Genomic DNA, 22,256 nt, shown 5'->3' with positions numbered 1-22,256 from the left:
ATAGCAATTGTAATCACCGTTAAATGAAAGCTTAAAGAAGTGAGAAAAATAAATAACACGAAGTAAATAAACAGCAAATAAAATGCCCAAAAGACTAAGCCAAATATCTCAAAAATACATCACAAACTTTAAACTAAAATTAAATAAATAGTAGAGAGTGAAAAGAGCAAGCCAAATGAATGGAGATGAAGATGAAAAGTAGTGGAGGAGGCTGGGCAGGCGCAGTGGACCCTTCCAGGTTCTTCAACGGCGCTGTGTGCGTCTCCAAAAAAAGTATGTTGTTCCGTCCCCTAGCCTCCAAACGAAAAATCCCCCAAAAATAAAACTCGTCCTCTTACGCCAAAAGCCCTTCTTTTTTCTTTTCTTTTTTTTTTTCGTGTGGTGTTCCATTCGTAAAGTCAAAAGGCCCGCAGGCGTAAAACTCTCTTGAGTTTTACTTTTTAAAAATGCCAAACTGTGCAGCCGTCTAACTCCAAAATGCCCCCACATGCTAAAACTCAACTTTTCCTCAAAACCTCAAAATAGCTTGGTCCCACGTGCATGTGTGGCTCTAGGGAAACCAAAAAACCCTTTTTGACTTTTCTATTTTCTTGGTTTTACATTTCTTGGCCTATATAAAAAAAATAGAAATTAGAAAAGAAATAAAATAAAAATGAAGAATAGAATATCAAAAATATATTGTGCATGTGAAAGAATATTATCCAATTAAATCACAAGTTATAAAACCAAGTATCAATCATGCTATTAACCAATATAAATCACAACTCAGATTTATTCATCTTAATCATTTCTCCATCTAAAACCAATAATAATGTAATGAAATAAATAAAATATATTGGTTCTAAATGTATAAAATATGCAATAACTCAGCTCAATCAATGGACCACATGCCAAAGCATATGTTCACTTGAAATTTCTTCTTAATTATCACCATATCTCGATAAACCTACATTACTAAATTTTATTTAAGTTATATTAGTGTTAAATAGGAAAAAAAATCTATTTTAGTGGTATGAAATTCGTAGATAGTAAGACATTGTTTAGTAATACCGTCTGTTCAAATCACGAGACAAACTTTTCTTCGTGCTTCTTTTCTACGTTAGTTATATCATCTATTTGAAATAATTGAATATGTTCGCTACACATGTTGAAGTTAACAATTAATTCATATCAGTTATATTATATTCTGGGACTTTTAAGTTATTTTTATATGCACAGATCACTAACATCAAGTACTTGTCAATTTCTACGCAATTATTCAATACATATCATTGAGCTCTATCAAACTCTCGTCCACATAAGTCATAGCCCCATTGTGTGCCTATGGAACGTATGGTTTACGAAAATACGGAGAATGATGAATTAACTCTCAAATGTCCATCTTCATAAATTTGGTCCGATCATATGAATTTGGTATCAACCCCACGAAAAGACACAAAACAAAATGTATGTCATTCATTATCAATATATGACTTTGCAGTCAAACCTTTAGGATGAACCTTATTCCCCACGGATTGCTTGAATTTTTCCATAAATTGTTTAATAGGATACATCTATCTATACTGGACTAGGCCAGCAACTAAAACCTCATTAGGCAGATGCACAATCAAGTGAACCATTACATCAAATAATAATGGTGGATACAAACTCTCCAATTTGCATAATATCACTACAATGTCAGCTTACATCCTTACTAATGCATTAACTTTTAACGTTCTACTGCAAATGTTTCTGAAAAATTCTCCTAATTCTGTCAAAGCTGCACGAACATCTAGAGTTAGCTTTCCACGCACCCTAACTGGCAACAAACGTTGCAAAAATACATGACGCTCGTGACTTTTAAAACAAGTTATCTTCCAATCATGGGTTCTTACACATCTTAACATGTTCGAAGCACAACCATCAGGTAATTTGATTGCCATAAACCACTCACATAATTTTTTTCTCTCATAATTTGACAGTGTATACCACCAAAGGAGCATATAAGCTGACGATCCATTGTCTTGCAAATGCAACTTTCTCCTTATCCCCAATTCCTTTAAATCTTTACGAGAGTTAGTTGTATCTTTCATCTTCTCTTCTATTGACATCAGAGTGCCCAGTATATTCTCGCAGATATTTTTCTCAATGTCCATAAAATCAAAATTATGGCGCGGTGTCAAGGTAGACCAGTATGGTAACTCAAAGAACATGCTTTTTTTTGTTCAATTCAACTCCACTGCTTGTCGTTTCCTCTTTCAAGCTCTTGCATCCTTGCTAAATTCGTTCTCTGAAACATCCATCAATTGTGTGAAAATATCCTAGACAACTCTGGCGGTGATGACCTGCGCTCAACCTTTTCATCAAACATCATTATATTTGAACGTCATCTATGATCATGGGATAGATATAGACGATATCTCATGAAACATAATTTTCTACCATTTTTCAACCATTGAGATTGAGTATCTTTATTACAGATAGGACAAACCATTTTACCTTTTGTGCTAGACCTAGACATGTTTTCGTATACTGGAAAACCATTTCTTGTCCACAACACTGCAGCATGCATCTTAAACTCCCTTGATGAGGCCGCATCATATGTGCTAACACCATATCCCTACAACTCTTTCAACTCTGCAATCAGTAGTAGAAGATATAAGTCTATTTCATTTCCTATTGATCCTGACCCTAGTATAAGTAGAGTCATCATAAAGTATGGATCCTTCATGCACTTCCAATGTGAAAAATTATAGGGCATTAATTTGATTGGCCAAGTACTGTGAGAAGTGCTCATATTGCTAAATGGATTAAAACCATCCATTGCTAACCCAAGTCATACATTGCAAGGTTCTTCTGCAAACCATGGGTAGTCGGTATCAAATTTTTTCCATTGTAAAAGGATATGAAAGAAGGTTTTCATTTCTGACTCTTTCTGTGTAATGTCAAGACATATCTTTCGTCGGGATGTAAACAGTCTTTGAAGTCTATGAATCAATGAAAAATGTCTTAACATTTTTTGGGGTACATTACGCTTATCAAATGTCCATCTTGACTCATGACACACTGGACATTCATCACATTTAGCATATTGTTGCCAAAAGAGAATACAGTCATTCCTACATGCATGAATGATATTATAATCGAATCCTAGTCCTCGCTTCAATTGCTTCACTTCATAAAAATTACTGGGTAATAAGTTATCAAATGGGAGAACCTCTTTAAATAAATCGAACAACATGTTAATGGCCTTTGCAGAAATATGACATATAGACTTTATATGAGGCAACATCACTGTGAAATACAACTTGCTATAACAAGTGCACCCCTCATACAGTTGTCATTGTGCATCCCCCACAATCTTTCAAAATTTCTATTCCCCTCAAATGATTGAGTAGATATTTCTTCTGCATCCCTCGCCCCAACCATTCCAGCACCAAGATCGCCTAACATCTCTGTCATATCCTCTCCATTATCATTACTATCATCAGATACATCCACATTTATGTCATTTATATCAATGTCGTGTAAGACCTATAGTGAGTATTTAGAATCGATTCCATTGACATATAAATGCTCCTCCATTACCACCAAGTTATAAGAACTAAGTTTTTTGCATGTCTTGCACAGACATCTTATAAAACCTCGAGTGTCAAACTCTCACGAGCAAATTCTATAAAAGACTTCACCCCTTGTGCATATTCCTTATAATCTCTATCAAATTCATCTCCCAGCGGCATCCAACTCTTATCCATTGTATTTCTGTGAGTCAACTATCGTTACAAAAAAATCAAAGTCAGGGATAGACACTGATTACGCCCAAAGAATAATGCAGTAGTAGTAGCACAGTTTTAAGGTGTCGATTTCACAGAGAGACAAATTAAAAAAATAGCAGAAGGAACAAAGAAACTAAAGAAAAATATGAAATGATTAATGGAGAATAAAGATTAATTTTAAATGTAAATTAAAGTGAAATAAAGTTACTAACGGAAAAAGTACTCAAATTTGATGAACAGTAAAGCATCAGGAATCTCTTGCACAAATCTGGTATTTTAATTATTCTTAATTCATTAGATAACTCAATTGGGAATTCAATTCCCAGTATTCCCAATCGGAAGGTATAGATTTATAAACTAAGATTAAATCAAATGTAAGCCTTTGAAAAATCATTCACCACTTTTAAAATACGTAAATTATTATCACTATTGAGAAAATCCAACGACGACAATATACTCAGAAAGTGATATTGCAGTAAAGAATTAAATCAATATAGAAAAATAATTGATCCAAACATAATCAAAAAGTCAATCCATTCAATAAAAAAAGCATGACTGAATCTATAAACAGAATAAATTCTATGATTATTCGGAGAAGAAAATATCAACAATGAATTGAGACTGATAAACAAAAGAGTTTTAATAATAAATTAAAAATACCATCTAATGTGCAAGTTCATTCCTAACCCTACTTGAGAATTTAGTTACCCATAAATATAATGGACAACAAAAATCTCAAGAGAAAAATAAAGCAAACAGCGGCCATGAAAATTAATTTCGTCTCCCCCTCTTCAGAACTAAGCCATCTCCCCTTTATTAACCCTCAATTTCTTGCTAATGAAATACTTATATAGGGTAGGAAAGAAACCCTAATGTCTTTCATATTCTCCCGCATACAAAATGGTCTAAATTTTAGGACTCAACTTGGCAGCCACTTACGTGCTTCAGGAGTTCAAATTTGGAAATCCTTCCTAGAGACAACTTTGTAACCCTTTAAGATAGCTTTCCAATGCATCAAGAATCGCATCAATATAATATTTGAACAAAAAGTTATGATCAAAATACTAAAGTATGTATAATATGTGTCTTCTAACGAATTTCAGACTGACTTTTTCTCTTGATCCGAATTACTCTCAAACCCCATCATTATCCTTATTTGAAAAGTCCTACACTCGTTGAAAGTTCTTAGGTTGTTCCAATATCTTGTCCACTTGAAAGTCATTTGAATTTGACTGAGTTTGGACTTGCTCTTTATAGACTCTAAAATTAAATATAAAAATCTGATTTGGAGGATTCCAAAGTAAATAGAAACTCAATTCAAGAATACACATTAATTCCTATTATTTCTATTCACATTTTAGAATTTTAATCAAATGATAGAATATTTAGAGTACACTTTCATACACTTATCAGACACTATCGCGGGACTTTCCATATTCACTTCATGTATAGATTTCATAAGGTAGTTGGTCCTATCCCATTCAAGAGACTATCATTTACATCATTTACATCACATATATGCTCAATCCAAAGCTCTCATGTTGGTCGGAATTTCTGTGGCATTTCTATACAATTCTCCAAGTATGCTAGTCGTAAAAAGTCATCAGCCCGTGGAACTTACAGACCACACACTCGAAGAATAAAAGGAAATACTGAACCAAAAATCTAAAAATTAACACGAGAGTTTAGACTAAATATATCTACCATATAGATGAGAATTTCAAACTATCCATTTTAGACAATTTAAGAGTTGTACTCAAACATTTTTTACGAATAATAGGGCACAACTCTCAAATGGGTCTAAGCTTCAATTGGATATGAAATCAATCATGCAAACACACTTCATAATATACTTCCATCCTTACTAAGTATTGACTTTGATACTTTAAGATAAAAGAGAGTAATCCATAAATAGATAAACAAATTGTGTTAGAGTAGTTTTTAGATACCTTACTCACTGAAGGATTCGTATATTTATAGAGTTGTAGTTACAAAAGAATTTTAAGAATTCAACTTTACAAGAATATCTAACAAACTATCTTAACAAACTAAAAAGAATTGTTACAATTCAAATTTCAAGTATTCAAAATTATGTTTTGACATTGCTGCAACTGATTTGATTTGGTCATGCTAACACCCCTACAAACTGATGGGCAACAAGCAGATCATCAGTTTGGATCTTAAGAATTTAAATCTTCAGGTTGTATGTCCCTTAGTAAACACATTTGTAATCTGATCTTCTGTTGAAATTTGACATACTTGAACATCTTTGTTCACAACCTTCTCTCTCACTAAGTGATAATTCACTTCAATATACTTTGTTTTGGCATGGAAGACTGGATTAGAAGCTAAGGCACATGCTCCTATGTTGTCGCACCAAATCATTGGACAGTTAGCAAGAACAATATTTAATTCTTGAAATAACATACGCATCCAATAGAGCTCGGCAGTAGCTAAGGCCAGTGACCTATATTCCGCTTCTGTTCTTGAACGAGAGACCACATTCTGCTTTTTAGCACTCCAAGAAATCAAGTTTTTGCCCAAAAAAAATACCATATCCACTGTTGCTACATCTGTCATCCGAATTGCTTGCCCAATCGAAATCACAGTACACATTTAATTCAATGGCTGAGGGTGTGTAATAAAAACCAAAATCAACTGTCCCTTTTAGATATCTTAGAACATGTTTAAAAGCTGTCCAGTGACCTTCACATGGGCTATGCATAAATTGGCATAATTGGTTGACAATATAGGAAATATCAAGTCTGGAAATTGTGCAATATTGAAGTGCTCCAACAATCATTTTGTATTTACTAGGATCTATAAGTAATGAGCCATCTTGAGATGCTAATTTCTTGCCAGATATTGTTGGAGAGGACAGTGGTTTTGCTCCAGCCATATCTATTTTATGCAAGAGATCAGTTATATACTTGCTTTGACGCAAGTGAAGACCATTTGAATTACGACATGCTTGAACTCCTAAGAAGTAACTCAAATTGCCGAGATCTTTGAGTTGAAATTGAGTTCCAAGTTGTTTAATAAATTGAGTAATAGCCTGCATACTTGATCGTGTCATGATAATATCATCCACGTAGACAAGAAAAAATATTTGTAAGCCACCTTTGCCATAAATAAATAGAGATGAGCCAACTGAAGACTCAAGAAAACTATATTCAATTAGCTGCTAGGAGAGTCTTCGAAACCATGCTTTCGAAGCTTGTTTTAGCCCATAGAGAGATTTATGTAACCTGCAAGCAAAATCAGGTTTAGACTTATCAATAAATCCCTTTGGTTGCTCCATGAATACTTCCTCATCCAATATGCCATGTAAGAATGCATTAGAGACGTCCAACTGATGAATAGACCAGTGAAAATTCATAGCTAGTGCCATAATTAAACGAATAGTAGAGGCTTTAATTACTGGTGAAAATGTCTCATGATAATCCACTCCATCACGTTGATCAAATCCTTTGGCAACCAAGCATGCCTTATACCTCTCTATGCTGCTATCCTGCTTCTTCTTAATTTTGTATACCCATTTGTTACGAACCACAGGTTTATGAGGTGGTCTAGGACATATGGACCATGTACCATTGGCCATTAATGCATCAAACTCACGCCCCATAGCATCCCGCCATTCAGAGATAGACACAGCCTGCGTAAAGTAACTCGGTTCGTGTTCATGATAAATAGTGGACAACACACAAAGAGAATGTTTAGTAGAATAAAAGGTTTTGAAACCAGGGAACTATTTGAGCTTAAGTTTTCTAGTTTGTGATCTTGTGACTATCTTTTGGACTGGTTGTTGTGGAGACAAGGGTATAGGTTCAGTAGGAGGACATTGAGATAGAGGGGGTGGTCTAGACTCAGGATTTTGATAGTTGCGAAAGCTTAAAAGGAAGGAAAGGATCAGGCGTTAGCCGTACTACTGGCTGATACCATGTAAGATAAAAGAGAGTAAAGCATACATAGATAAACAAATTGTGTTGGAGTAGGTTTTAGATACCTTACTCACTAAAGGATTCGTATATTTATAGAGTTGTAGTTACAAAAGAATTCGAAAGAATTCAACTTTACAAGGATATCTAACAAACTATCTTAACAAACTAAAAAGAATTGTTACAATTCAAATTTCAAGTATTCAAAATTCTGTTTTGACATTGCTGCAACTGATTTGATTTGGTCATGCTAACAGATACAAGTAATATAATCTAATAGTGAGTTATGCACTTATTGTATATTTGATCTAACTAGAAATTAGTGAACTATGGCACTAAGTTTATTAATTTTTTGCTTTATAGTTATTAGTATGTATTATTAATAAGTAATTTATGCACTTATTGTCTATTTGATATAAGATTTAGTGCTTTTTAATAAATTTTTTTTATTATAAGAGTTAGAGTTTTTTAATAATTTCTTTTCCTCTATTATAAGAGTTAGTGTTTTTTAATAATTGTTTTTCTCTATTATAATAGTTAGTGTTTTTTTAATAAATTTTTCTTTCCTCTATTATAAGAGGTAGTGTTTTTTAATAAATTTTTTTCCCTCTATCATAAGAGTTAGTGTTTTTTAATATTTTTTTTTTATTATTATAAGAGTTCATTTTTTTAATAAATTTTTTCCCTCTATTATAAGAGTTAGTGTTTTTTAATATTTCTTTTATTATTATAAGAGTTAGTGCTTTTTGATAAATTGTTGCAAGTCACTGTTGTCAGGTCTAGTATGGAGGCTGAGTACAAAGTCCTATCCAACAAAGCTGCTAAACTACAATGGTTACTTTCACTGCTCAAGGAACTTGGCATCTCACTTCCAAAGCCTCTAATTTTGTGGTGTGACATTATAGGAGCTACTTATCTCTCTGTAAATCTAGTGTTCCATGCACGCACAAAACACATTGAAATCAACTTCTGTTTTGTTTGGGACATGGTTGCACGAAACTTCATCGAAGTGCAATTTGTTTCTACCAAAGATCAATTGGCAGACATCTTTACAAAACCATTATCTTCAACCAAATTTGCTTCACTTAGAATCAAGCTCAATGTTGTATCACCATCATTGGGCTTGCAGGGGCGTGTAAAGCAAACCGTAGTCGAACACAAAACAATCTCTCAAAGTGACCAAGATAAGCCACAAGAAGATCAAGCACAGTCAAACACAATTAACAAGATAAGAAGCAGATTCCTCTACCTGCAAAAGACTGAGCAATTATGAAGTTATGTTCTATTCGTACATAGTGAATATGATAATTATGATTTCTACTCAAACTACTTCTTATCATTCCGAGTCAAACTACTTCTCTAGGCTATTGTTATTAAATAAATTTCTAGTCTAACAATGTTTTGAAGTAGTTGCTTCTAAATAAACAAGGTTGTACCAATTAGGGACAAGCCAAAATAATTTAGATCAATTCATTGTTCAACACATCTCATCTCCCGTAATTTATTTCGCAAAAGAGCTTAACCCTCTCCTGGCAGCAACCCTACCTCGCAATCCCCAAAGGAAAAATGGATTACAACTCGCAGCTAAAGTGATGATATACTGCCTAATAGTTAAGAACTCTCCATCACAAATTTCTCATCTACGGTTAGATTAAAATGACTGTTAGATGCATAATAACCGTTAAATGAATAAGACGGTTAGGTGTGTGATGACCGTTAAATACATAAGGCGATTAGATAAATATTATTGTCAGTTAAAAAAAATATTATTGTCAGATAAAAACTACCCATTAAATAAAAATAAAGCAACAAATGACTTGCATTAAAGAACGGTTAAATGCCAATAGTTTATGACCTAGTTGGCATAACCCCCAGCTTCCAATATGGAGGTTTGGAGTTCGAAATCCCTCTTCTCAAAATAAAAATTAAAAAAAAAAAAAAAAAAAAAAAGAGGAAGAAGAAGAAAAATGAGAGTTAAATAAAATAACAAATACAATCGTTGGATTTCAAGAATATGATGGTTGGATATATAAAATAAGCAAATTACAAAAAAAAATTAAAAATATTATTTTAATAAGTTAACCAAACTATTAGAAAATGGGCAAGATGCACTTTCTAGTTAAATCTTAGCTAAAAAAAGATGCATAATTTGATACCAATGCTCTTAGAACATGATCATGTCGTTTCGTATATAGTCAGAAAAGGATTTTTGGAATCAATATGCTTCCAAACCGACTCTTATTGCGCAATTCGTGTGTTTGTGTGTTTATGACTAGTAACTTCGGGACCTCATGGATATAGCTATTACATCTCATTACATTTTTATGCTGGTCTTAGATAGATAGTTATTTCAACCTTCAAAACAATAAGTGAATAACTCTCATATTTTGCCAAAGGCATATGGCCTGTTGGCATACCACTCAAACCTCTAAAATGGAAGTCTTGGATTCGACCACCCTCCTTGACTCTAAAAAAGAAAAAGAATAGCTGTCATATTTTATTATTATTTTTATAGCAAAATAGCTTACTTCACTAATAAAAGATGCATTATAAATAAATATCAGTCCAAATGACTTGAGAAAGAAAATCTGGATGAGATTCCCACCATACACTAATATCCTCTACCTTTATGAACATTTAGATGGAATGTAGACAGACTTCTTTGATCTAGAATGTAGTGTTTTTTTCAAATTATACTACGTAGATAGTGTGTGGTGTAAAAATCTTCAAATATAATTATTCTTATTTCATGACCCTATGAATTTTAGACGGTTGGAAAGTAGTCTTTTTTATCCTTTTTCTTAAAAGCATTCTTAATTTTCAGAAGATGATCTTGTGAGCTTAAATGATAAACCCCCAACATTTGGGTTTCTGTGTAGAACACCTTTTCATTGGGGACTTTGGTTGAAGATAGGAGTCTACTTCTAGATCCGAGGGAAAACCCACCCTTGTGTTCAACAACAAGAATAATGTTTTAAGTAAAGAAGGGTAGGTTGAATTGGCTAAAATCAAAACCAAAGCAGCCTCCATCGTCAAGCAAACCTTCTCTAAATATATACCAATGCAAGTACCCCACGTTCTTGGCACCATGGAATTTAATTAAACAACTATTTCCCCACCATTCACAGGTTCTCAGCAGCCATTCCATACATCATGCTGGGGGGGTTCAAGGCTGACTATAAGAAGCATTTGAGAAACCACAATCCAGCAATAAGCCAGCTGTACCTGAAATAATGGCCAGATTCCTGCCTTCCATCTTCCCCCTTTGTTTCCAGTGTATCATTGTAACTTCAGTACTAGGTTTTATTCCAAAGCTTATTCATTCATTAACCCTAGAATCTGATATTCAAGTACTTCGCGCCCTGAAGCATTCATTTGATCCCAACTCGGTCTCCTCGACATCATACCTTAATACTTGGGACTTCATGGGAGATCCATGCGACTGTGCAGGTGAACAGTTTCTTGGAATTTTATGTAGCATTCCTGTGGATGATTCTCCTAGCAGGATTATATCAATTGATCTCGATGGCGCTGGATATGACGGGTTTCTGACACCATCAATCGGGAACCTGACTGAGCTCACCATTCTCAGCCTAAGTAAGAACAAGATTCGCAGAACAATACCTGAAACCATATCCAAACTTAGAAAGCTCACCAGACTTTCACTGGCAGCCAATTCCCTCGTAGGCACCATTCCTAATGAAATCACTCTGCTCAAGAATCTTGAATATCTAGACCTTTCAGGAAACAGACTCTCTGGCTCAATTCCAATCAATATATCTGGATTACGAAGCTTGACCCACTTAAGTTTGTCCAGCAACACACTCACAGGCACGATCCCTGACCTAACAGGATTGTGGCAGCTAAACTATTTAGATCTTGGTTCCAATCAGCTCTATGGAAACTTGCCATATTTTCCTGTGAGATTGACAACACTTTCAATAAACCATAATATACTTACAGGCCACATCTCTCCAATTAAGAAGCTCAAAGACCTCATCCGGCTAGATGCAAGTGCTAACAGGTTTTCAGGGGTCATTAGCAGAGACATTCTTTCATTACCTAGGCTGGTTCATCTGAATGTTTCAAATAATCACTTTACTGCAACAGAGTTGGTCAACTTCTCTGCAGAAGAGACGGAACTTCAAGTGCTTGATGCACAAAACAACCAATTTCATGGTTATCTGCCTGCCAATTTGGTTAAAATTCAGAATTTAACCACAATTAATCTGGCACATAATCAATTCTCTGGTCCAATACCAAGAGGATACGGAGCCAAACTAAAGCGACCATGGAGAATCCTGTACTTGGATGACAACTTTTTGTCAGGAAAGCTTCCGCCAGAGTTCATTAGTCATGGACAAAGCATTACAGGCAGCCTTGCCAGAAACTGCCTTAGGTGTCCAACACAGACACCATTATGCCGTGGAGGGCAAAAGACAATTTCAGAATGCCTGAGAAAGAATAACAGCAGCACATAAAGAGATTTCTCAGATCAAAATTGAACAATACTGCCATCAGGAGGAAGAGTAGAAAAGCTCGTTTAACTTTCAATAAATAATATAATATAATATGGAAACCATCCGAGCATCTTTTTTTCACAAATGAATTTCTGGTTAGGTGTCATTCTCCTTCCTCGTACGAATGCTTCCAACAATACATTATATTTCCTATAACACTGCAAACACAAAATACACTGAAAACATGCTTTTACAATTTTTTGAAACTTAAGGAAGCAAAGCAAAGTCGATCAATACAAAATCAAGAAAATTGCCTACAGCATTTTAAAGACTGCTATAAACATAAACCGTTTCTAACTACATAAAACAAAGCATTTACAAAAGCCAATTAACACTAATATTGCCAAGCCAGATGAAAAGTGGGAGTTGAGCCAGAGCAATAAAGAGCAAGAGATAATGGTGCTTGCTCGAATCATAACTCCTCAACTCCGCAAAGAGCACTCGCTTCATTGTTTTTACCAAGAAAATACCCATGCATAGGCAGGTCCAAGGCATCAAAAAATAGTATGAGTATCCCCACACCAACTTCCCAAGGACAGCCAAACACATCCCTGTGAAAGTATACCCTGCATAAGCCACAATATCAAGCAGGGGTGCCTCTCCACTACCCAATGAAAGCAATGTCACCTTCAGAAGTGCGACTTGCAGAAACCACCCCAACAATCCCTTGATAAACAACCAGTTCAGAGCTTCTGGGCTAAACCTGGCAATAAATGAAAATCTTTAGAGATATTGTTTCAGCCAAGTAAAAAGAGGAGACAAGATGGAGGGCTGAAACAGTATGAGAATTAAATGAGTTTAGTTCAACATTGTAACATGAAAAAAAGGCAATGCCAAAATTATAACTAAACCATAAAAAGAAAATGAATCACTAAATTGAATTTCCAATATGACCATGAGGAAATTCAGGCAGCTAATGATAATACAGAATATGACTGCTGCATATAGCACATCTCCTTTTCGTCATATGTGTGTGTATATATACTATATAAATACATATTAAAGAAGAGATCAGTCACTTACTTCCCATGAAGACCCAATGAGAACCCAGCAAGAACAACATAAGTACCAAATGCCATAAGTGGAATGTACAGGTCCGGTGCATTTATATCATAAATTGGCGGTTTATAAGAGAGTCTGCCCCCTACTGGCTCAGTTATCCGTGTCCAATGGCCCTAAAGAAAGGAAAATATGCAGGAAAAAAAAAAGATTTAACTTCTATTGAAATTAAAATTGTGTGAACTGGAAGAAAACAGTGTAAACAGTGCTTACCCTATGCAGGAATGGAAACAGGACAACCTTCAACTTGTTCCATACATACTGGTCATTCACTTGGAAATAGTATTGGGGATCTGAGAAATATCTGCTTATCTGTTGGATTTGAACGCAAGAATTTCAATATAAAGGACAAATAGTTTTTTTTTTTTTTTTTAATAGGTAATATAAAGGACAAACAGTTATCAAGAACGCAACCAAAATATGGTTTTGCATATGACAACACAGAAATTTAAGGGACTAACTGAATGATTTATAATTTTCATATACGGGCCTAACGTACAGAAGAAAATGAAGAGTAAATTACATTTTTTCTATGACGAGGACTCCCGGAGACTATGCAAATGCATGTCTTTTCCCCAGTTAAACTTTGGACCCATGCAATGCATCCCCATCACATGGATCAGGTAAATAAAGTAAATTATATATGTATTTTTTTTTTTATAACTAAAATAAGTATTATTCATCCATTCAAGTGTCAATTACAAAGTCAGAATATGCCCTATTTATGTAGGAGCATTAGAAACTAAGAAGTCATGAAAATCCATGCCATTAAAGTCCACAGCAATGGCCCAAGTACAAAGAGTCCTAAAAAATAACATTTTCAGCTCCGCCCTAGATCTCTCTGTCTTCAAAAATCCTCTCATTGCGCTCCTGCCACAAGCACCACATAATACAAATAGGAATCATCGTCCAAACCGCTTTGATTTGTCGCATACCTTGAATTGAGGTCCAGCAAGCCAAAACATCCAACACAGTTTTCGGCATAACCCACGCTATTTCCAATCTGTTAAACACCTCATCCCATATAATCCTGGCTACCTCGCAATGTAAGAGTAAATGATTCACACTGACTCACCCCCTTTTTTACACATGCAACACCAATCTGCAATAATTATCCTTCTCTTTCTCAGATTATCCGTAGTGAGAATCTTACCTAATGACACTGTCCACACAAAAAAAGAAGCTTTGGGAGGAGCCTTATTGCGCCAAAGCTTTCTCCACGGATATTGTATCTTAGGAACTTGTGTAAGTACCTTGTAAAATGAACGAATAGTGAACACTCCTTTTCTTGCTGGACTCCACCACAGATCATCATGCTGGAAATTTGGACAACAAGAATACAAGACTATAAAAATCTACAAAACTCTCTATCTCCCAATCATGTGCCGCCCGGTTGAAGTTGATATTCCAGTGAATGTTCCTTCCTGCGACTTCCATAACCTCCACCACCATGGCATCTTGAGCATTTGCAATCAAGAATAGTGTAGGAAACAAATCTTTGTAGAGCACTATTGGCACACCATACATCCTTCCAAAATCTGATCTTGGAACCTGTACCCAATTGCAGTCTAGTGTGTTGATGAAATACCTCCCACCCTCTTCTAATATGTTTCCATAGCCCCATTCAAGAAGCCCCTCTAACTTCTCTTGTACACCATCCCTCCCCTAAATCACCATGTTTGTTCTCAATCACAATCTTCCATAAGGCTTATGGTTCCTTGATATATCGCCACAACCATTTGCCAAATAATGCACGATTGAACAACCTCAAATTTTCTGATACCCAAACCGCCATTAGAGATAGGACAGCACACCATCTCCCACTTGACTAGATGGAATTTAAACTCTTCTCCTAAGCCACCCCCACAGAAAATCTCTTTGTAACTTCTCAAGTCGACCCGCCACACTTGCCGGTATAGAGAATAAGGATAAGAAGTACATGGGTAGATTAGAAAGTGTACTTTTAATTAGCATAATCCAACCCCCTTTTGACAAATACATCATCTTCCAACCTGCTATTCTCTTCTCTACTTTTTCAATCACAGTATCCCAGATAGAAATGTGCCCTCGAGGCTATACCCAATGGTAATCCCAAATAACTCATAGGGAGAGACGCTATCTTACAACCCACTGTGCCAGCCAACTCCCTTATATTCTGAACTTCTCCAATAGGCACCAACTCAGATTTATCATAATTCTCTTTTAAACCAGACACTGCTTCAAAACAAAGCAGCAGCGCCTTCACAACCTTCAACTGCTCTTGATCGACTTCGCACATAATAAGCGTATCATCTGCAAACAGTAAATGTGAAATAGTAGTGATACCCCTACTAGGCAATCAAATCTGGAAACCACTAATAAAACCATTAGTCACTAAAGCCGAGATCATCCTGCTTAGTGCCTCCATAACAATAACAAAAAGTAAAGGAGATAACGGATCCCCTTGTCTCAAGCCACGAGAACTCAGAAAGAAACCCTCTAGGCTGCCGTTGATTAACACAGAGAATCTTACCGTGGATATACACCAGCTGATCCAAGACCTCCACCTTTCTCCAAAACCGCACCTACCCAGTAGATATAGAAGAAAATCCCAGTTAACATGATCATACGCCTTTTCCATATCTAACTTACACATAAGCTCTGAGCTGCCAGCCTTCAATCTACTGTCCAGACATTCATTAGCAATTAGAGCCGCATCAAGAATCTGTCTACCCTTCACAAAGGCATTTTGAGGCTTATTAACAATCTTCCCCAAGACCCCGCTTAAACGATTAGCAAGCACTTTTGCAATAATCTTGTATGTACCATTCACTAGGCTAATAGGCCGAAAATCTGTAATCTCAATGGCCCCTACCTTTTTTGGAATTAAAGCAAGAAAAGTGGTGTTGCGACTTTTCCCAAATTTTCCAAACGAGAAAAGCTCCTGAAACACCTTCAGAAGATCTTCTTTAATCACCTCCCAACATTCTCGAAAAAAACCCATAGAGAACCCATAAGGGCCGAGAGCCTTATCTTTTGCCATTTTCCTTACTGCATCATAAACCTCTTCCTCTTTGAAAGCCCTCTCCATGCTAGCAGCATCCCCCGGCTCAAAAGTGTCAAAACCAATCCATTCAGAGTAGGCCTCCACCCCACCTGCTCAGTGAGGAGCTTTCCAAAGAAATCGACCACGTGATTTTGTATTACCTCTTCTTCTCTGCACTCAACCCCCTCAATTTTCAGCACCTCAATGGTATTATTTCTTCTATGAGAGTTTACAATGTTATGGAAAAACTTCGTACTTCGATCCCCTTCCTTTAACCAAAGAGCTCTTGATTTCTGGCGCCATGACATTTCTTCTTGTAGGATTATACTCTCAAGGTCTGCAACCAACAAAGTTTTATGTGCTTGCTCCTCCTCAGTAAGTGGTTTCCTTTCTTGTATTCTTTCTAAATCATGTCTCTCCCTCCACTTAGTAATTTTGTTTTCCTCTACATTGCCAAAAGACTATTGATTCCATTCCTTTAAGTCTCTTTTTAATGCTTTCAGTTTATTTGCAAAAATGAAACTGGGGGTACCCTCAAAATGATATGAAATCCACCATTGTTTGACCCTTTCCACAAAGCCTTCAGACTTCAACCACATATTCTCAAACTTGAAATACCTTCTACCGCTACGAATACCTCCACAATCAAGCAAAATAGGCCAATGATCCGAGGCTAGGCGTACCAAACGCATTTGCCAGACATCCGGGAAATGACTTTCCAATTCAGGTGAAATTAAGAAACGATCCAAGAGGGACCACGTCTGATTATTCGACCATGTGGCTAAACCCCCTGCAAGTGGAAGGTCAATCAAATTCAAGTCAAAAATATATTCTGAGAACTCCAAACTTGTTGGCGTCAATCTTCTGTTTCCAAAACATTCACTTTGGAAACGAACCACATTGAAATCCCCCCAATACACCAAGGAAGCTCCCACCAGCTATGTACTCCTACAAGCTCATCCCACAGCAATCTTCTGTCTACATCTTGATTTGGTCCATACACACCTGCAAATGCCCACAAAAAACCATGTAATACACATTTAAAAGAACATGCTATCATATATCTCCCTATGTATTCCTCTACTTTCTCCATCACCCGCCTATCCAACATCACCACAATTCCTCCCGATGCCCCTGAAGAGGCCAAGTAAACCCAGTCTACATAAATATTGCTCCATAAACTCCGCAAAGTCTTCCTACTGATCATCTTCAACTTCGTCTCTTGTAAGCAAACAATGTCCGCTTTCCACTCACGAATTAAATGCCAAATCCGAAGGCGCTTTTCTACCTCGTTTAGACCCCGGACATTCCAAGATACAATCTTGGGTTTCATTGGGAAAAAGTCAGCCCCTTCCCTTTTGCTCTATTCCTACTAGCTACCCTCCAAGTTCATCAACCACATCAATCTTTTTAGTTCCCAACTTTTCTTCGAGTCACCCTTCTTTTTTTGGCGATGTCCAGCTTCTATAGTAGTTAACAAAGCTATGAACTGCTCCTCATACCCATCACATTCAATCCCCACCACATGTTGAATTTCTTTTGCTTTATGTATTACCCAATCTGAGGCTTGATCAGGGAAATAGTAATTCAATGGGATAGGATTCCCCATCTTGTTATTCCAGTTCTGAAAACCTCTCCCCATCGAAATCTCCTCCAACCCGCAAGCCTCAGGGATGAAAAGTTCATCCTCCACAGAGTGCATCAGATCATTCGAGTCCTCCTCTTCCTCAACCACCTCAAAATTCTCAAAATGTTTCACAGACAAGTCCGTCGGAGCCAAGAACATCCCACCACCCTTTGTCGGCGAGTCTGCACCTCCTTGGGCTGAGAAAAATGTGTATCGAACCCCACCAAAGCCTGATTCGCACAAAATGCCGGCGACACCTCATCGGCGGCCTCCTCTACCACTATCGGCGTCGTCTATGCTACCGTCAGTGTCGTCTATGCTACCATCGGCTAACCATTCATCGTCGGCTAGTTGTCCGGCACAAACCCGAGACTGTGCAACTCGGGTGGAAGGCACAGGCTAGGGCTCTCGAGAGACGTTGCGGGTTGGGCTTCCCCATTCGACTTACTGCCACTATGGGCCATGGGCTGAGACGGCCCAGCCCCATACAAGTTCTACGTGTTGGGCCTAGACGACCCAGCCCCACCAGACAGAGTTATGTTTTGATTATTGGGCCGAGACGGCCCACCCCTCTTTCGCCACACAACCCATCCTTTTCCCCTCTTTAATTTCTGATGGGCCTCATTCTGGGCATTGGTAGGCCCATGGCCCGTAACTTGTGTCTTCCCTTTTAAATCCCCCGTGTCTTCCTTTGCCTTAAATGAACCAACAAATTTCACTATTGCAGCCATGTCCCTCTGCAGTGCACGCAGCTGTCCCTGCATTTCCAACAACCTCTTCCTGACTTTCCACGTCTCCTGACACGCCACAGTGCCCCTGCCATGGAAATGGTTCGACACTCCATTTGTCTTGCCTTCCCAACGCCGCTGCCCTTGCCTTCTGTCAGAGACTCTCGCGCCACCATCACACATGTGCTTTCGGCATCGACGCAAACAGGGCCTCCTTATACGACCGAGCATGGTGTCTCAGTGACCCTTGACCATGATTCCGATAACCTCCACCAGTCAAACCACCCACTTTAGTGACCTCCTTCCCTTGCTCCAACAACACCTCCCTCATCTTCCTCCATCCCCATCCATTTTCTCCTTCCGGAATACATAAAACAATACTCCTTCCCCCCTGGTTGTACTCTGAAATTTCAAGATACCTCCCTCTCCTATTTGCACATCGTTGAGCAATCATACTACAGAAACCGTCTCGCGTTGCCGAATACACCTCTTTCTTCCCCCTGCTTAGACTCTCCTCTAATACCTTCCCAAGCCACTGGATTGAAGAGTGACCCAGCGTCACCATTTGCTCTGTTTTCCAGCTTCTCTCAGTAACTCGCAAACCATCAGCACCAAATTTTGACAAAATAAAGCATTTGGATTCAATCACCACTTCTATAGAACGACCCATCATAATCATCTAAACTTCAGAAAATATTAACATAACATTGCCGATGATGAAAAGCATAGAAAGCAACGAGGATAAAAAAGTGTGCAAGTGTACAGAGAGAAAAAAAGTTCCACTCTTTTTTTTATAGGTAATTTTTTAGTAACTTAAATCAAAATATGACATTTATATGCTTTTGGTTTCAAGTTGGAGTAAAAATGAATAGACAAACGCCTAATATTCATGGATAATAGCAAGGTAGAAAGACAAAAATAGGATGTGAATTAGTGTATGATATCATATGGAACTAATTGGAAAAATGATACGTGAGACCAATATTGATTAATTGAAAAAAAAAATCAACTAACCAATTCCAATTTAGTTAAGATTATGCCTTAGTAAATATTGTACTTGCTAGGTAGCATTTTAGATGTATAGATCTTAGCACACTTTTAAGAGGAAGGTATCATAAATTTCTAAAGCAAATATAATCTTGTCCTATAAGAGATGATAGCTTTCCTTTCTAGGCAGTAAAAATAAAAGCATTTATCCATTACCTTCTCATTGTGCTCAGAATTTTCAACCTACCTTTCTTCTCTCATGCAAGTAAATTTCAATATAAGTGTTTTTACCATTAAACTGTGTTATTTGTAAACTTTCATCTATTGTATGACAAGTAACTAACAAAATGGACAATTATTATATTCTTTTGAATCTCTGGTTATGTACACCAAATGCTCTGGCACTATAACCCCAGATAAAACACATCAAATCAATCCAGCCTGCATGAAATGTCATGCTACCCTCCATTGAACAGTTTTGAAAGACAGTTCAAATTTTCCCAATTCTGCAACTCTCAAAATAATAAAAAAATAAAAATGGAACATCCTAAGGTGTGGACCTCAGGCCATAAGCTTTCAGTTCACGTTAGAAGATGTAAATTTTCATTTAAAAATAGTAGGAAGCTAGAAATCCAATTGAAAACTCTGATAGCTGCATTAACAATTCCTCTAAAGTGCTAGCACCCAATCCATCATACAGATATACAAATAATAAAACTTGGAGCACAGGCATATTACTACCAACACGACGGTACAAAGGATATCATACATACTGTTCTCCCAAAGGATATCATACATACTGTTCTCCCAAAGGATATCATACATACTGTTCTCCTTCAAGCTTAAAAAGGAAGGGTCTCTTAAGTCATAACCTTTTATGCCACTTACGTTGCTTTGCACATATTCAGAGCTCGATCCTAAAAATTTTTCCCCATATGCACCCAATCCTCCTCTGATAAGCCCCGAACTGGCTCCATAAAATGCATTTCCAAATGGATTAGGCTGAGAATTTGTCGGTGGTATTGGCACACCAGACTGGGTCCCCACATTGTTGTACATTTCTGTAATTGAAAACATAAATGGTTACTATTGCACCCAAAAGAGCAGCTCAAGAAGAACGCAGCAAGATCTCACGCTTGAGTAATCCCAGAAGGCTACTACTGCTAACTTTCACGCCAAAATATTTTGGACTGCAATTAACAGTCAGTATGGTGGGTCACGAGTATAAAATGAAGCATAAAACTAAAACCGACATAAGCCAGAAGTTACAAACAGAGAGCTCTTCCACTTTCTGATAGTTTATTAAATACCTAACATAATACTTGAAGTTATGTACCCTAAATTCAAGCAAGAAAAGAAGGGCTCCCCGACACAAACCAAGTCTATGATTCATGAAGTTTCCCCCAAATATCACACAGATTTACGACCCGAAATCGCAAATATAAGCAAAAACGTGAAAACAAATGCAAATCTAAATACGTACATATATGAACGTCAGCGCATACATATATTCGGAGAGAGAGAGAGAGAGAGAGAGAGAGAGAGAGAGAGAGAAAGAGATGTCAAAGCGTACCGATGGGGATTCTGGCGAGTTTTGCGGCTAGCAGATCTGAGCTCCTGCGGGATTCCTGTGAGGGCTGGGTTCGTCCGCGTAAAGGCGCACACAGTTAAAGCGAGAGAGGAGAGCAACGAAGCAATAAATTTGAAAGAGCGAAAAACACAACGCGTGAATAGATGGATATGTGCTCGCTCAGGAATGAGATGACAAGAAAAATATTATAATAGAACATATTATAAAATTATAATATTATTTTTATTTTAAAATTTAAAAAAATTAAATTATTTTTTATTTTTTATTTAAAAGTTTAGAAAAGTTGTAATAATTAATTTAAAATTTTTATATTTGAATTATGTTTAAAAATGAGATAGAATGAAATGAGATAGAATGAAATGAGATGAAATGAAAATTTTAAGATGAGATCTATTTCTAAACAAATTTAGCTACACTGTTTCGTGAAACATTATAGTAGTGTCCATCTAATCCTTTTGCGAGAGTGCATCTTTGTCCACTGTATATCACATTTTTATTTCAAGAATTCTATGAAGAAGCCTTGCACACCCCATACACCCTCCACATCAGCTGGAGTGAAATGTCAACTTTAACCATGGTTTAAAATACATCCTTCTGTTTGCTAAGAGGCTCACTCACGAGCTTCACCCACCGGAGGGGAAAGAAGAAAGGCAAGCAAAGTCGTTCGACTAAGGAAAGACCAGTGCTTTGCTCTTAAGCCGTTCGACAGAAACCATCGTCCCTTTCCTTCTCCTTCAGTTGTTCCGGCCAATTAGGGTTTACTAAAATCTCGTATTTCTTATACACTACTATCTCAACAATCTAAACCGATTGTTGGCGAATTTTTCGGGATCCTTAGTTTGTATTTATGTGACCAACTACTCATTTTCCTCTCGGGTTGGTCATGAGCCTCGTCTAATCGTTTTAAATCTCAGACATTTATTATAAATCTAGAAGATGATTTTAAATTGAGCCAAGTATTTTAGAATCTTCCAAATATTTTAGAAGTCCAAAATTATTTTAATTAATGGGGTAAATTTTAGTATT

The 22,256-nt window shown here is 36.8% G+C and overlaps 2 protein-coding genes across 2 annotated transcripts; one reads left to right on the top strand and one right to left on the bottom strand.

Annotated features, from left to right (window-relative positions):
• Window positions 1-10,926: 10,926 nt before the first annotated feature.
• LOC121247312 (LRR receptor-like serine/threonine-protein kinase FLS2) lies at window positions 10,927-12,174 on the top strand. Its single transcript, XM_041145681.1, has one exon. The coding sequence runs from the start codon at window positions 10,927-10,929 to the stop codon at window positions 12,172-12,174; it is 1,248 nt and encodes a 415-aa protein (XP_041001615.1).
• Window positions 12,175-12,221: 47 nt separating this feature from the next.
• LOC121247122 (protein YIF1B) lies at window positions 12,222-21,367 on the bottom strand. The gene is made up of 5 exons (XM_041145464.1): window positions 21,213-21,367; window positions 20,528-20,700; window positions 13,486-13,584; window positions 13,237-13,388; window positions 12,222-12,916 (listed from the first exon to the last, which is right to left on the bottom strand). Exons 2-5 carry the CDS (start codon window positions 20,696-20,698, stop codon window positions 12,529-12,531), a joined length of 810 nt encoding a protein of 269 aa, XP_041001398.1. The 5' UTR covers window positions 20,699-20,700; window positions 21,213-21,367; the 3' UTR covers window positions 12,222-12,528.
• Window positions 21,368-22,256: the final 889 nt, after the last annotated feature.

The sequence above is a fragment of the Juglans microcarpa x Juglans regia genome, chromosome 1S, assembly GCF_004785595.1.
Source record: "Juglans microcarpa x Juglans regia isolate MS1-56 chromosome 1S, Jm3101_v1.0, whole genome shotgun sequence".
Lineage (NCBI taxonomy): Eukaryota > Viridiplantae > Streptophyta > Magnoliopsida > Fagales > Juglandaceae > Juglans > Juglans microcarpa x Juglans regia.
Note: the sequence above shows the minus strand (reverse complement) of the source record. Positions and strands in the feature narration are given on the sequence as shown.